Source organism: Catharus ustulatus, chromosome 23 (assembly GCF_009819885.2).
Source record: "Catharus ustulatus isolate bCatUst1 chromosome 23, bCatUst1.pri.v2, whole genome shotgun sequence".
NCBI lineage: Eukaryota > Metazoa > Chordata > Aves > Passeriformes > Turdidae > Catharus > Catharus ustulatus.
Genome location: NC_046243.1, coordinates 4,615,111 through 4,629,159, shown reverse-complemented (window position 1 = coordinate 4,629,159; position 14,049 = coordinate 4,615,111). Strand labels below are relative to the sequence as shown.

The window sequence follows — 14,049 nt, the reverse complement described above, 5'->3', positions numbered from 1 at the left end:
ATTCGTAACTAAGTCATGCCAGGACATCAGGAAGAAGACAGAAAAATCAGAAGATTGGCAGGATAGGGGGCTTCAGGAGTTGTTAAGGGAAGCGCAAAAAGTGTATGTTAGAAGAGATAAGGAAAAACAAATAAATCAAAGCCAGGATTCTAATGGCAGCAGTCAAGGAAACACATGCAACCACAAACACAGAGATATTAAAACAAGAGGAAACAATTTGGCTGACGATGAAGCAAAAAAATCTGCTTTAATGGAAAATGGCGGTGCAATTGTGACTTTTCAGGAAGTAGAAACACAAACTGAAACACCACACTTTTCCTTAGCAAAGGTGGAAGCTATAAGAAAGCTAGGGGCAACCCTCAAAAAGAAAAATGGATTCTGCCCAATGTTAGGAAAGCAGTACCAAAACCTTTAGCCTGACAGATCCTAAGCAAATTACATAGAAGGACTCACTGGGGAACAAGGGTACTTTGTGAGCACTTTTTAAAATTTTATGGGTTTATAGGAATATTTGAAGTTGGGAAACAAATTGCTGAAGAATGTCTCACATGTCAGAAGGTGAACAAAAAAAATCATTTTGAGGACTCTTCCCTCCGGAAGCTGTCAAACATCCTGTAGGCCATTTGAAAAGACCCAAGTTGATTTCACTAAAATCCTCAGAAGAAGCAGGTGGAAATATCTGTTGGTTATAGTAGATCAGTTGACTCAGTGGGTAGAAGTATTTCCTGCAGCTTGGGCTACAGCTCAAACGGTAGACAAAATATTGTAGGAGCACATTATTCCAAGATTTGGATTAGCTTCAAAAACATATAGAAATTGTAATGAACCCATGATAAGGTTAAACAGCGTGCTTGGTGCCTAAAAGCTACAGTCTATATGAAATTGTATGAAACCACTGGACCTTAATACTAAAGGGGATGTTATTGTTATATTGATGGTGAAAAATGCTATTTTATAGCATTACAGTTTGAAATATCAATTTAAAATTGTTTTGAGAAGTGCATAACTGAAATTTAGACATCCTGAATTAGCAGCCAACTGCAAGCTCTTTGAGCCCAGAGGCAGCACAGTACTGCTGAGAAAGAATTAGACGCCTCCTTGACCAATGGGAGCAGCCCAGGCAGACTGAAAGTTTTCTCAGGAGCCTCAGAAAGTCAACTGATTTATTTGAGGAGCTGCAACTCCAGAAAAAGAGACTGATAACACCTGTTATAGAGAGGGTCCAAAACCAATTAACACACTGGGAATGTACTAAGCATGGCTTAAAGTGTCGCCCATGGGTTTGTGTTGTTTACACCTATTGTTTTAATTTCTGGTGGAGAGTAGGTAGGGCAGAAGAAAAAAAGAGACAATTGATTTGTTTAGTTTGTTTAGGTCATGTACATGAAGACATAACTTTAGAAAGATTTTTTAGGCAAACAAATCTTGTTGTAGTTGGCATATTTCCAGCACTTTAGTGGATAAGGGAAAATAGCTGATCAATCTAGGGAGAGAGATAGGGCAGTGCTGTGGAACTGCAAATAGTTTGTGCCATCTTCAGAACAGAAAAAGAAAAAATGGCTCATACTAACTTTATGAGGCCAAGGGTACCAAAGAGAAGCAAATCCCAGGATGAAAGCTTTGCTACCGTGAAGATTGACATCTTGGCTCTTGGTTGCAACTCAAGGGGCCTTGAGAAAGGTAGAAAGTTAAAATTCCTGAGGATTATTATGATACCCCTGGCAACTGGCCAAAGCCATAAGACTGCATGGAACAGAGTCTGAGATGAGCCATACAGACTGTTTCTTAGAAATTTGTGTTAAAAATCGAGAAATGTATTAGGTAAATTGGGATTTGGGATTTAAGGGGCGAGCTCCTTATCCTTAATGTTTGGTACCCTTGACCTCATAAAGCACGTATGAGCCATTTTAACTTTTTCTCTTCCAAAGGTGGCACCATTTTTTTATAGTTTTGCAGCATTGCCCTATCTCTTTCCCTAGATTGATCAGTTATATTATTTTCTAATCCACTAAAGCTCCAGAGATATGCCAACTACAACAAGATTTGTTTTCATGCACAGTTCAGTTAACAGTTCCAAAAGAATCACAAAAATAGCTTTCTAAAGTTAGCTGTTCATATATATGACCTAAACAAACTAAACAAATCGATTGTGTCTTTCTTTTCTTCTGCCCTACTGACTCTCCACCACAAATAAAAACAACAGTTGCAAACAACACAAATCCATGGGTGACACTTTAAGCCATGCTTAGTACATTCCCAATGTGTTAATTGTTTTTGGACCCTCTCAATAACAGGTGTTACCAGTCTCTTTTTCTGGAGTTGCAACTCCTCGAAGAAATCAGTTAATGTTGACTGCTGGAGTCTCCTGAGGAACTTTTCAATTTGCCTGAGTTGTTCCTTTTGATAAAGGAGGCAACTAATTCTTTCCCATGAGTGCTGTTCTGCCTCCAGGCCCAATGAGGTTGCAGTTGGTAGCTGATCTAGGATGTTTAAATTTCAATAATCACCTCCAAAACCAATTTTAAATTGGTATTTCAAGCAGTAATGCTGTAATACAAATATTTTTTTACTGTATATAAAAACTGCATTCCTTTTGGTACTGAGGTACAGTGGTTTCACGCCAATCATACAGACTGTAGCCTTTAGGCACCAAATACTCTCTTTAGTCTTATCATGGATTCATTATAATTTTTATATTAATCAATTTTTAAGTTCATTTTCCTGGTGTCAAAATAATTTTCTAATCTTTATTTTATATCGGTCATTTTAGTTGTGAAGCATGAGTCCAGCATTTTTCTGCTTTTCCAGCTGCTGCTTCTGTGGCTAAAAGAACCAGAAATGGTCTCTTCCATTGGAGTTCTAAACTTTCTCCTCTGTAGCATTTTATCAATGCATACTGTCCTGATCGGATAGAATGTGTTGGAAAATCAAGAGGAGTTGTTTGTGCCAAAATGCCTTTCTCTCTTAATTCTCTGTAATTGTTTGTAATGGTTGTAATATACCCCTGAATGGTTTTGTCCCCAACTAGTGAGGGACCCATTGCCATGCCTTGAGGCTAAGGCAGTGCATATAATATCTGATATGGTCAGATCCCAGTTTCAGAGTGGGGCTTGGTTCTTATGTTTTGTAAGGCTAAGGGAAGGCATCTGGTCCATAGTAATTTCGGTTTTATCATTAATTTAGTTAGTAGTTGTTTAATAGTTTGCTTTATTCATTCAACTTGTCCCAAGCTTTCAGGATGTCATGGGATATGATATTCCCAGGCAACTCTGAGTGCTCTGTTTAATAATTGTTAATTATTCTCAAGGTCTAATGAGTGCTCTTATCTCAATTAATAACCTGTATTAATCTAAATCTGTGGCCCAAACCGCAGGAAATGACTTTACCCACTGAGTCAATTGATCTACTATAACTAGCAGGTATTTCCACCTGCCTATTCTAGGGATTTTGGTGAAATCAACTGACCTGTAGGCTGTTCGACTGCCTCCAGAGGGAGGACTCCTCAGCATCTTTTTTGTTCACTTTCTGACATGTGAGACATTCTTGAGCAATTTGTTTCCCAACTTCAACTATTCCTATAGACCCATAAAATTTTGAAAAGTGGTCACAAAGTTTCCTTGTTCCCCAGTGAGTTCTTCTATGTATGTTACTTAGAATCTGTCAGGCTAAATGTTTTGGTACTACTTTCCTACCATTAGGCAGAATCCATTTTTCTTCTTCATAGCTCCTACATCTGATAAGGAAAAGTATGATGTTTCATTTTGTGTTTCTCCCTCCTGAAAAGTCAAAATTACACTGTTTTCTCTTAGAGCAGCCTTTTTTGCTTCAGCGTCAGTCAAATTGTTTCCTCTTGTTTTAATATGTCTGTGTTTGTGGTTGCTTGTGTTTCCTTGACTGCTTCCATTAGAATCCTGGCTTTTATTTTTGTGTTTTGTCTTATCTCTTTTAATATACACTATTTTACTTCCCTCAAAACTCCTGAAATCCCCTATCCTGCCAATTTTCTAATTTTTCTGGCTTCTTCCTGATGTCCCAGCATGACTTAGTTACGAATTGTGTTTTGAAAAGGACCTGCCCTGCTGCTGTATGAGTCTATGCATGAGTAGAATAGCAAATTCTTTTTTAGTCTCTCTAGCCATTTTGACAGGGTCTTATCCTTCCCTTGGTGCTCACTCAGCTTTCCCTATAATTTGTCTTCTGGGCACTGTTCCCCAAATTTCTTGGATAATTATCCACCTAAAATCCTCTTGCCCCCGATGATCTCTATTCCAAGCCTTTATAGCCTGCAATATTTCCTCCTGTTTAAGAGGTTCTTTCAAATTCACATAGAGATTTAGAACCTGACAAATCCAATCTTTGAATGATTTGAACTCTGGCCATTGTAAACTGTCTACACAGATTTTTTCCTTTGTCCATTCAAACATATAATAATAGATCAATTTCTGGTTGCTTTTTCCTCTTTATGATTTCTTTGTACCCCAATATTGTAACATGATCCCCAGTGAACTGTCCTGAGGAATCCTGCTCCCCTTCTGTGACCCTCCCTCCTGGTTCCCACACATATCAGGTTCTTGCCAATTTTTCACATAATTCACAACACTTGGGTTAGAGGTCTTACTCTTCCTCTGACCCATCTCTGGCAGCAACAGACTGAGAAATCCCCTATGTCATAGTCTCCCTTGCTCTCCCTCACTCATTCCATGGTTCAACTCTCTCACTTAATATTTACACTATTTCATCTTTTGCCAACTACTTGCCTGTGGCTATCACGCTAGGGAAAGTGAATAATAGCAACATGGTTCTTCTTGTGCAAAAGAAGCATTTATTGAAAGTCAGACCCTTATTTATAGGACAATTCGCAATTCTCAGACAGGACAGTAGGTTATTGGATATTATGGAAAAACAACCCATGTCATGTATACACCATACTATTGTGTGGAAAACACCAGGTGCTTAATCTATATTATTAATTCTTTTCTATCACCAATTGAACTAACTTCCTGGGAAAAGTCCGCAGCCACGAGCTATGAATCGTCACCCTGGGAAAAATCCTGGCTGGAATTTTCCTAGGCCATTAGCAGTGTCCGCACTTGTCTCCCTCCTAATTCCCTAATTCCCTTTTCAATCTATCCTCCACAACTTCTCTTTCTGACTACTTTCCACAAACCCTTTAATCCATACAATTTTCCACCCGTTTCCCTTCCAAAAGATAATTGAACCAAACTCAGTCACTCTCCTCCTAAATTACCCCTTCAAGCATCAGCTCCCTTCTGCTCAAAGACTTTTCCCATGAGTTCTCCGGCTGGGACCTTCCCTCCCCGTCCCTCCCAGGGTCTTGTCTCGTTCTCCCCTTTTCACATCCCTCCCTTCCTGACCAGTCTCCTCGCAGAGATACAGAACCTCGGTACTGGAGGATCCACACTCACTTCAGCAATCCAGGTGTCTCAATTATTCCTCACTCACACACAAAAGCACACAGCTGTCCCCCTTACCCAACCCTTGGTACTTACACAGTCCATGTTTTCCCAAGCAGTTCTTGTGCCCAAGACTTTTACAGGCACTTTTCCTCATTCTGGCATGGCAGCCTTCTTTTAGCACGCATCCTATTGCTAGCTTCTTTTGCTTATGCTTTATTTTAATTTGGAGCTCCTTCTCCAAGAGAGCCTGGCCTCGTCCTGGGAGACCACCCAAACCACTGGTGAGGAGCTCCTTCCCAAAATTAGGCTCTCTTCCCTTGAACTGGAGCTCCCGTTTTTTTGGCATAAAATAGTTATAAATGAATTCTTCTATTTGTCCAATTTACCAAACATAATTAAATTAGAACAAAATTAAATTAAGCAGCATTTTTTAAAATAGCAGTAATTGTATATAAATGAATACAAAGTGTATTAAATACATAAATTTGAGTACAGTAATTTCACAACCATAAGGTGCACCGGACTATAAGGCGCACCCCCAGGAGTCGGCAAACTTTGCAACTTTGTACATTATATTAGGCACCCCGGACTATAAGGCGCACATTTTTTTTGCTGCGAAGATCCATGCCGCGCACAACAAAGAAATTAATTAGTAACAGAATCTCTCAATCGTGGAGTTTCCTGGCAGGTGCTCAATTTGCAAACATTTTTCACAGATTGGCGTAGCCTTTAAATGCAACCCCAAGCGCCCTCCCTGTGCTGTGGGCCTCGGCACTCCCGTCTGCCCCCGGCTGGCGAGGCGGGGCTCAGAGCGGCCGCTGCTCGCAGCTGCCGCGGTTCGGGGCAGCCACGACTCACACCTCGGGGTTGCTGCAGTTCATGGCGGTTCAGGACTGCCACAGCTCGGGACCGTCCGCGGCTCAGGGCGGCGCTGCCTGCTCCCTCTCTCCCTGTGCGGCTGCTGCTGGCTGGGGGCGGCACCGCCTGGCTTCTCATTCCCCCCAGCACCACGCCGGGGGTGACGCCGCCAGGCTTCTTGTTCTGCCCGCCCCCGGGGGCGGTGCCACCCGGCTTCTTGTTCCGCCTGGGCCAGGGCCGGTGGAAGCACTCTCCCTCCCCACGCGACTCCTACCGGCCATGGCTGCCCACTCCCGCCCCGCCTCGCAACTTGACGCTCCTGCGGCACCACCCCCGCATTGTGGCTCACTTGTCGAGTTTGGCAAATTTTGCGACTTTGTCCATTATGTAAGGCACACCAGACTATAAGGTGCACTTCCGGGATCGAAGGAAAATTTTAGTCAAAAGGCTATGCCTTATACTCATGAAATTACTGTATATAAAAAATTTGACAGTGAGTAATACAGTATAATTGAGGTTTAAATAAAGCATAAGCAAAACTGACCAGGGGGATGGAGAAGGGCTCACCCTTCCTCACGTACAACAACAATCAAGCTAAATATCTCATTTATATACTCTATGTTAATATATATTAATACAGAATGTTCTGGAAAGCTCCTCCTAGTTTCTGTTCCTAAATCTATGTTGATGTGTTTTGTTGTGCATGCTCCACCCGTAGTTGGGGGTGTCTCCTCCTTTAGGGGATCTTTATTTCTGATGAAGGCTCAGTATCTCCTTTGTGTTTGCTGTTTGACCTTTCAAAGTAGCGCAAGCACACTAAGTAAGGGTAATAAAACTAAGTATATGTTCCCACAACAAACTTTATTCCAGTATCCAGTGCCTGGATTCATCCCAATTTTGCCTATTTCAAGGTCAAAACTTTTCATTTCTGCATGCTGTTATCAAACCTACATCCTTACCCCCACCAAACATCTGGAGGATCTGCTTTGTCCCTTTGCTTTTTCCTTGTTGCTTTGTAATGATTGAGTACAATTTTCTATTCAAATGAAACAACAATTTTGCTAATATAATTACAATATAGGCACAAATACATTTATAATAAACAGTAACATACTAAATTTTTGTGATAAGAAAATAGTAGCATGCATATGGTAATGTTAGTTGTTATGATAGGCTATAGGTAAAATAGGTAAAAGCATTGATTGACTGCTATGCCTTAAGATGCTCAGCAATGCAAAGTATACAGAGCATTGTAACCAGAACTAGAGTTGGCTTCAGACAAACCCACAGCTGAGGATGACAGGCTGTGGGCTGGACCCTTGTCAACCACAACCTGTGAATTGCTGAATCCTCTGGATACAATAAACAGCATTTTAAAAAGCCAGTCTAAATTCCCACATCCTTCCTTTCAGCTCTTACACCACCTGATCTCCCCTTGCATGTGGAGATGCCTCAGTTCCTGACAGGCTGGATAAATGTTCTGTACAGGCTGCTGGATCCACCTTCTGCCTTGACTGCAAGAGGCTGATGGAGGCAAGGGGAGCATTGGCAGCATCTGGGGACTGACACCTGTACTGCACTGCCCCACCTACAGTCTCACCCAGCTTCTCCCAAGGAGTGTCATCTCCTCATTCTCACCCTCAGGGTTTGCATCCAGTTCCCAAGAAGGCTGCAGACATGAGGAAGTTTGAAGATGGTTTTATTGAATGCCAGAAAGCAGAGCTGGAGCGGCAGTGGGAGAAAGGGAACAATGGGAAGCTGTGTGGACCTGGGAGCTGCATTTTCACTTTGCCACGGAGACTCTCCTTGCTGCAAAAGCTTGTGCCTGCACCACGGGGGCTTCTCTGAGCCCAGCTCAGCTGCCCCTGGGAGCTTCTGAGCACCAGCAGGTGTTTGATGCACTCTGGAGAAGGGGCACTGAGCATTTTATTGGGAGGATGGAGAGGCGGGCAGCTCTTGGAGTGCAAAACTCCTCAGCTGCCGACGTATCCAGGGCTCAAAATAGGAGGCTCTTGTAAATACCTTAGGGAAGAGGCGACTTTCAAGTCCATGAGAAACCATTGTATGAGCCTTCTTATTGCAGACTAATGGGCCACCAGAATCACCCTGTGTCATGAAAGGAGTGAGAGGGGTCAGACAGGCTCTCCCTGCCTTAAGGAACAAGTTTCCTCTTCCCTCCCTCCATGTGAAGAACCTCCTGTTCCAACCACCTCCCCCTCCTCCAGCTCTGCAGGGTCTGTAGCTGCCTCACTACTCCTCTGAGCCCACCCATGAAACAATTCAGGCTGGAGGCTCTTTAACATTCAAAAGGTCAAAAAGAACATAGACCGACTTTAGACATGGGGAAATGTCTAAACCATCCTAGCAAGGGTATCACAAAGAATTTACACACCAAGGAACCGGCTAGGCTTTGTAGAACATCCATAAGTAAATAAAAATGTAAATTATGTGGGTATTTAGGAATATTCACCCGAATTCGTGGAGCACATCAGCTTCACAACTTCTGTGAGGACACTCAGCAAATCATTCTGAAGATGCTGGTTCATTGTGGTGTCCTTTTGCTTTCACCTCAGAACCAAGCTGACTATAGAGACCCACCCTCCTCCCAATCATGCAGCCCAAAAGAACACTTACACAGTAAGTTGACTTTCTACTGTTCTGATCACCAACAGAGATCATGGAGTCAGGGTCATAGTCATCAAAGTGCTCCTGACATGGTTCCTCACTTTGCACCCTCAGTTCCACCTCCCTCATCACATTAGTGCTGTTCCCTCTCCGAGATGTCCGGCCCCAGCCAGCCACCTCACATATAGTTCCTGGTTTCACATGGTCATTGCTGCGGGGTAAGGAGATAGGTTGCACATTCTAATTGATCCTGGCACTTCGTTGCAGCTGTCAGGCAGAGAAAACACAGGGTTAGAGCCAACCAAGAATTAGGAACAAGTTCAGAGGTTTGGGGAGGTGAGCAGGGGGATATCCCTGAGGCAGGAAGGATTTGTTGGTCCATACCTTCAGCAGCGCAATGTCATTGCTTAAGGTATCAGGGCAATAGTCAGGATGGATGACCCAGTCTCTAACACGGATCCTCTGCTGGCTCCGTTCTCGGACGCGGATGTTGTGGGCTCCCAGAATCACAGTGACCTCAACTCTCCTGCCAGGAAACACCAACATGTTCCAGCTGCATTGGCCACAGGAACACAGCCCCGAGTGCAGGGGCTTGCAGGGAGCTGGTGCTGGGATAAACCTCCCCAGAGAGCAGCTCTCAGCAAGTTGTCCTCTGTCCCTGGCTCCCTTCCACAGCCCAGCTGAGGATCCCTCACCCCACACTCACACAGGGTGGCAGCTGCCCCACTGCTGAAGGCAAAGGGAGGCAGGGCAGGGGAGACACTGGACCCTCTTGTCCAGCAGTAGCTCTAAGCCATGCTAGGATCCATGACCCTGGAGACCACTGTGAGCATTCCTGTCCCCAAGGACACTCAGCTCCTGGCAGACAATTCCTGCAACTCACAGGGATCACTCAGCTCCAGAGATCCCTGCTCTGGCTGAAGAGACACAGGATGCTGTTTCAGTCCATAGCAGGGCTGAGGCACTTTGGGACAATGTGAGACTGGAAAAAATCACCTGTACAAGAAAGACAGGGTCTTACCCTTCTTCAGGCACACAGTGAGCTGCTGAGAGCACTGCACCTGGGCGAATCAGGAACCCTCCACAGGAAGAAGGATAAGTGCCAGTCTCATTTGAAACTTGGATATTTAAATAAGCCATGTAGGGTCTGGAGTGGGGCACAACTTCATTCCCACCAATGATCCTTCCTGGAAGAGAGATGGGAAAGGTTAATATGATATTTGTAGTAATGTAGTATAATTGAGGTTTAAATGAAGCATAAGCAAAACCGACCAGGGGTATGTAGAAGGTCTCACCCTTCCTCACGTACAACAACAATCAAGCTAAATATCTCATTTATATACTCTATGTTTATATATATTAATACAGAATGTTCTGGAAAGCTCCTCCTAGTTTCTGTTCCTAAATCTATGTTGATGTGTTTTGTTGCGCATGCTCCACCCGTAGTTGGGGGTGTCTCCTCCTTTAGGGGATCTTTATTTCCAATGAAGGTTCAGTATCTCCTTTGTGTTTGCTGTTTGACCTTGCAAGTAGCACAAGCACACTAAGTTAGGGTAATAAAACTAAGTATATGTTCCCACAACAAACATTATTCCAGTGTCCAGTGCCCGGATTCATCTCAATCTGGCCTATTCCAAGGTCAGAACTTTTCATTTCTGCATGCTGTTATCAAACCTACGTCCTTACCCCCACCAAACATCTGGAGGATCTGCTTTGTTCCTTTTCATTTTCCTTGTTACTTTGAAAAGATTGAGTACAATTTTCTATTCAAATGAAGCAACAATTTTTCTAATATAGTTACAATATAGGTACACATAACATTAATTATAAACTATAATATACTAACTTTGTCTAATACAAAAATAGTAGCATGAATATTGTAATGTTAGTAGTTATGATAGGCTATAGGTAAAATAGGTAAAAGCATTGACTGACTGCTATGCCTTAAGATGCTCAGCAATGCAAAGTATACAGAGCATTGTAACCAGAGCTAGAGTTGGCTGCAGATGAACCCACAGCGGAAGCTGACAGGCTGTGGTCTGGGCTCTTGTCAACCACAACCTGTGAATTGTTGCACCATCTCGATACAATAAACAGCATTTAAAAAAGCCAATCTAAATTCCCACATCCCTCCTTTCAGCTCTTACACCATCTGATCTCCCCTTGCATGTTGAGATACCTCTGTTCCTGACAGCCTGGATAAATGTTCTGTACAGGCTGCTGGATCAACCTGCTGCCTTGACTGCAAGAGGCTGATGGAGTCAAGGGGAGCATTGGCAGCATCTGGGGACTGACACCTGTACTGCACTGTCCCACCTACAGTCTCACCCAGCTTCTCCCAAGGAGTGTCATCTCCTCATTCTCACACTCAGGGTTTGCATCCAGTTCCCAAGAAGGCTGCAGACATGAGGAAGTTTGAAGATGCTTTTATTGAATGCCAGAAAGCAGAGCTGGAGCAGCAATGGGAGAAAGGGAACAATGGGAAGCTGTGTGGACTTGGGAGCTGCATTTTCACTTTGCCACAGAGACTCTTCTTTCTGCAAAAGCCTGTGCCTGCACCACGGGGGCTTCTCTGAGCCCAGCTCAGCTGCCCCTGGGAGCTTCTGAGCACCAGCAGGTGTTTGATGCACTGTGGAGAAGGGGCACTGAGCATTTTATTGGGAGGATGGAGAGGCAGGCAGCTCTTGGAGTGCAAACCTCCTCAGCTGCTGACGTATCCAGGGCTCAAAATAGGAGGCCATTGTAAATACCTTAGGGAAGAGGCGGCTTTCAAGTCCATGAGAAACAATGCCATGAGCCTTCTGATTGCAGACTAATGGGCCACCAGAATCACCCTGTGTCATGAAAGGAGTGAGAGGGGTCAGACATGCTCTCCCTACCTTAAGGAACAAGTTTCCTCTTCCCTCCCTCCATGTGAAGAACCTCCTGTTCCAACCACCTTCCCCTCCTCCAGCTCTGCAGGGTCTGTAGCTGCCTCACTACTCCTCTGAGCCCACCCATGAAACAATTCAGGCTGGAGTCTATTTGAGAATCAAAAAATCAAAAAGAACATAGACCAACTTTAGACATGGGGAAATGTCTAAGCCATCCTAGCAAGGGTATCACAAGGAATTTACACTCTGAAGCACAGGCTAGTCTGGGTAGAACATCCCCAAGTAAGTAAAAAAGCAAACAATGTTATAGTTAGGAAAATGCACCCCAATACAGGGAGCACATCAGCTTCAGAACTTCAGCTCATCATTCTGACGGTCCTGGTTCAGTCTGTTGTCCTTTTACCTTCACCTGCGAATCAAACTGACTGTCCAGTTGCAACCTACTCCAAAGCTTGCAGCCAAAAACAACACTTACTTTGTAAGTTGACTTTCCACTGTTCTGATCACCAACACACATCATGGACCGACGCTGGTATCTACGGAATACCTTCTGACATGGTTTGTCATTTTGCACCTTCAGTTCCACCTCCCTCATCACATCAGTCTTGCTCCCATACAAAGATGTCCAGCCCCATCCAGCCACCTCACATTTAGTTCCTGTTCTCACACGTTCATTGCTACTGGGTAAGGAGATAAGTTTCACATTCTTATTGATCTTGGCCTTTTTCTTCAGCTGTCAGGCAGAGATAACACAGGGTTAGAGCCAGCCAAGAATTAGGAACAAGTTCAGAGTTTTGGGAAGGTGAGCAGGGGGAGATCCCTCAGGCAGGAAGGATGTGTTGGGCCATACCTTCATCAGCACAATGTCATTGTGTAGGGTAACAGGGCAATAGTCAGGATGGAAAACCCAGTCTCTAACACTGATCCACTGCTGGCTCTCTTCTTCGTCATGGATGTTGTGGGCTCCCAGAATCACAGTGACCTCAACTCTCCTGCCAGGAAACACCAACATGTTCCAGCTGCACTGGCCACAGGAACACAGCCCCCAGTGCAGGGGCCTGCAGGGAGCTGGTGCTGGGATAAACCTCCCCAGAGAGCAGCTCTCAGCAAGTTGTCCTCTGTCCCTGGCTCCCTTCCACAGCCCAGCTGAGGATCCCTCACCCCACACTCACACGGGTGGCAGCTGCCCCACGCTGAAGGCAAAGGGAGGCAGGGCAGGGGAGACACTGGACCCTCTTGTCCAGCAGTAGCTCTAAGCCATGCTAGGATCCATGACCCTGGAGACCACTGTGAGCATTCCTGTCCCCAAGGACACTCAGCTCCTGCCAGACAATTCCTGCAACTCACAGGGATCACTCAGCTCCAAAGATCCCTGCTCTGGCTGAAGAGACACAGGATGCTGTTTCAGACCATACCAGGGCTGAGGCACTTTGGGAGAATCTGGGACTTGAAAAATACACCTGTACAAGAAAGACAGGGTCTTACCCTTCTTCAGGCACACAGTGAGCTGCTGAGAGCACTGCATCTGGCTGAATCAGGAACCCTCCACAGTAAGAATGAAATGTGCCAGTCTTATTTGTAACTTTGATTTTTAAATAAGCCATGTAGGGTCTGGAATGGGGCACAACCACCTTCCCACCAATGATCCTTCCTGGAAGAGAGATGGGAAATGTTAATATGATGTTTGCAGTTATTTCCTGTCAAGTTTGGGGCTGCATGAAGGGAGGGGGTCATCCTCTGGTGTCATGTGCCAGTGATAGCAGCAACTCTCCTTCCTGGGGCTGTCCAAAGCATTGCTGCTGCAATGGAGAGAAAGACAAGCAGCACTGTCTGGAGTGCCTGAACACCCCTGGCTCTGGATAACTGAAATGCTAGCAAAGGGCACAGCTCTGGTGCCTGTGATGCCTCACTGGTTTCAGGCACACCCTGAGCTGAGAGATAGAGGAGAGAGGAAAGTAGGAGAGTAGAGATAGGAGAGAAGGTGAGGTAGGACCCTTGCCTGAGATTGACTACTCAGTGTCCATCTGTGCCCTTGCAGGTTCTTGTCTAAGTCCCCTCTCTGTGTACTCACCAGCCCCAGCCCAGGGCAGGACAAAAGCACTTGAGATCAGAAGGAGAAGCAGCATCTTCTGCCACTGTCCTGATGACCAGTTGCGGTGGCAGGCAGGAGATAGGTACAGAATGATAACCTCTGTAAATGTGGTGTGGAGCTGAAACAGGAAACCTCAGCCTGCCTGCAGCCATGTCATTTGTTGCTTTTGATTTCAAAACCCGAG

The 14,049-nt window shown here is 44.7% G+C and overlaps 1 protein-coding gene and 1 pseudogene across 1 annotated transcript; both read right to left on the bottom strand.

Moving 5' to 3' along the window:
- Window positions 1–8,201: 8,201 nt before the first annotated feature.
- LOC117006288 lies at window positions 8,202–10,980 on the bottom strand (annotated as a pseudogene).
- Window positions 10,981–11,448: 468 nt separating this feature from the next.
- Window positions 11,449–13,899, bottom strand: LOC117006671 (cathepsin G-like). Its single transcript, XM_033079227.1, has 5 exons — window positions 13,845–13,899; window positions 13,259–13,424; window positions 12,624–12,765; window positions 12,249–12,506; window positions 11,449–11,734 (listed from the first exon to the last, which is right to left on the bottom strand). Exons 1-5 carry the CDS (start codon window positions 13,897–13,899, stop codon window positions 11,555–11,557), a joined length of 801 nt encoding a protein of 266 aa, XP_032935118.1. The 3' UTR covers window positions 11,449–11,554.
- Window positions 13,900–14,049: the final 150 nt, after the last annotated feature.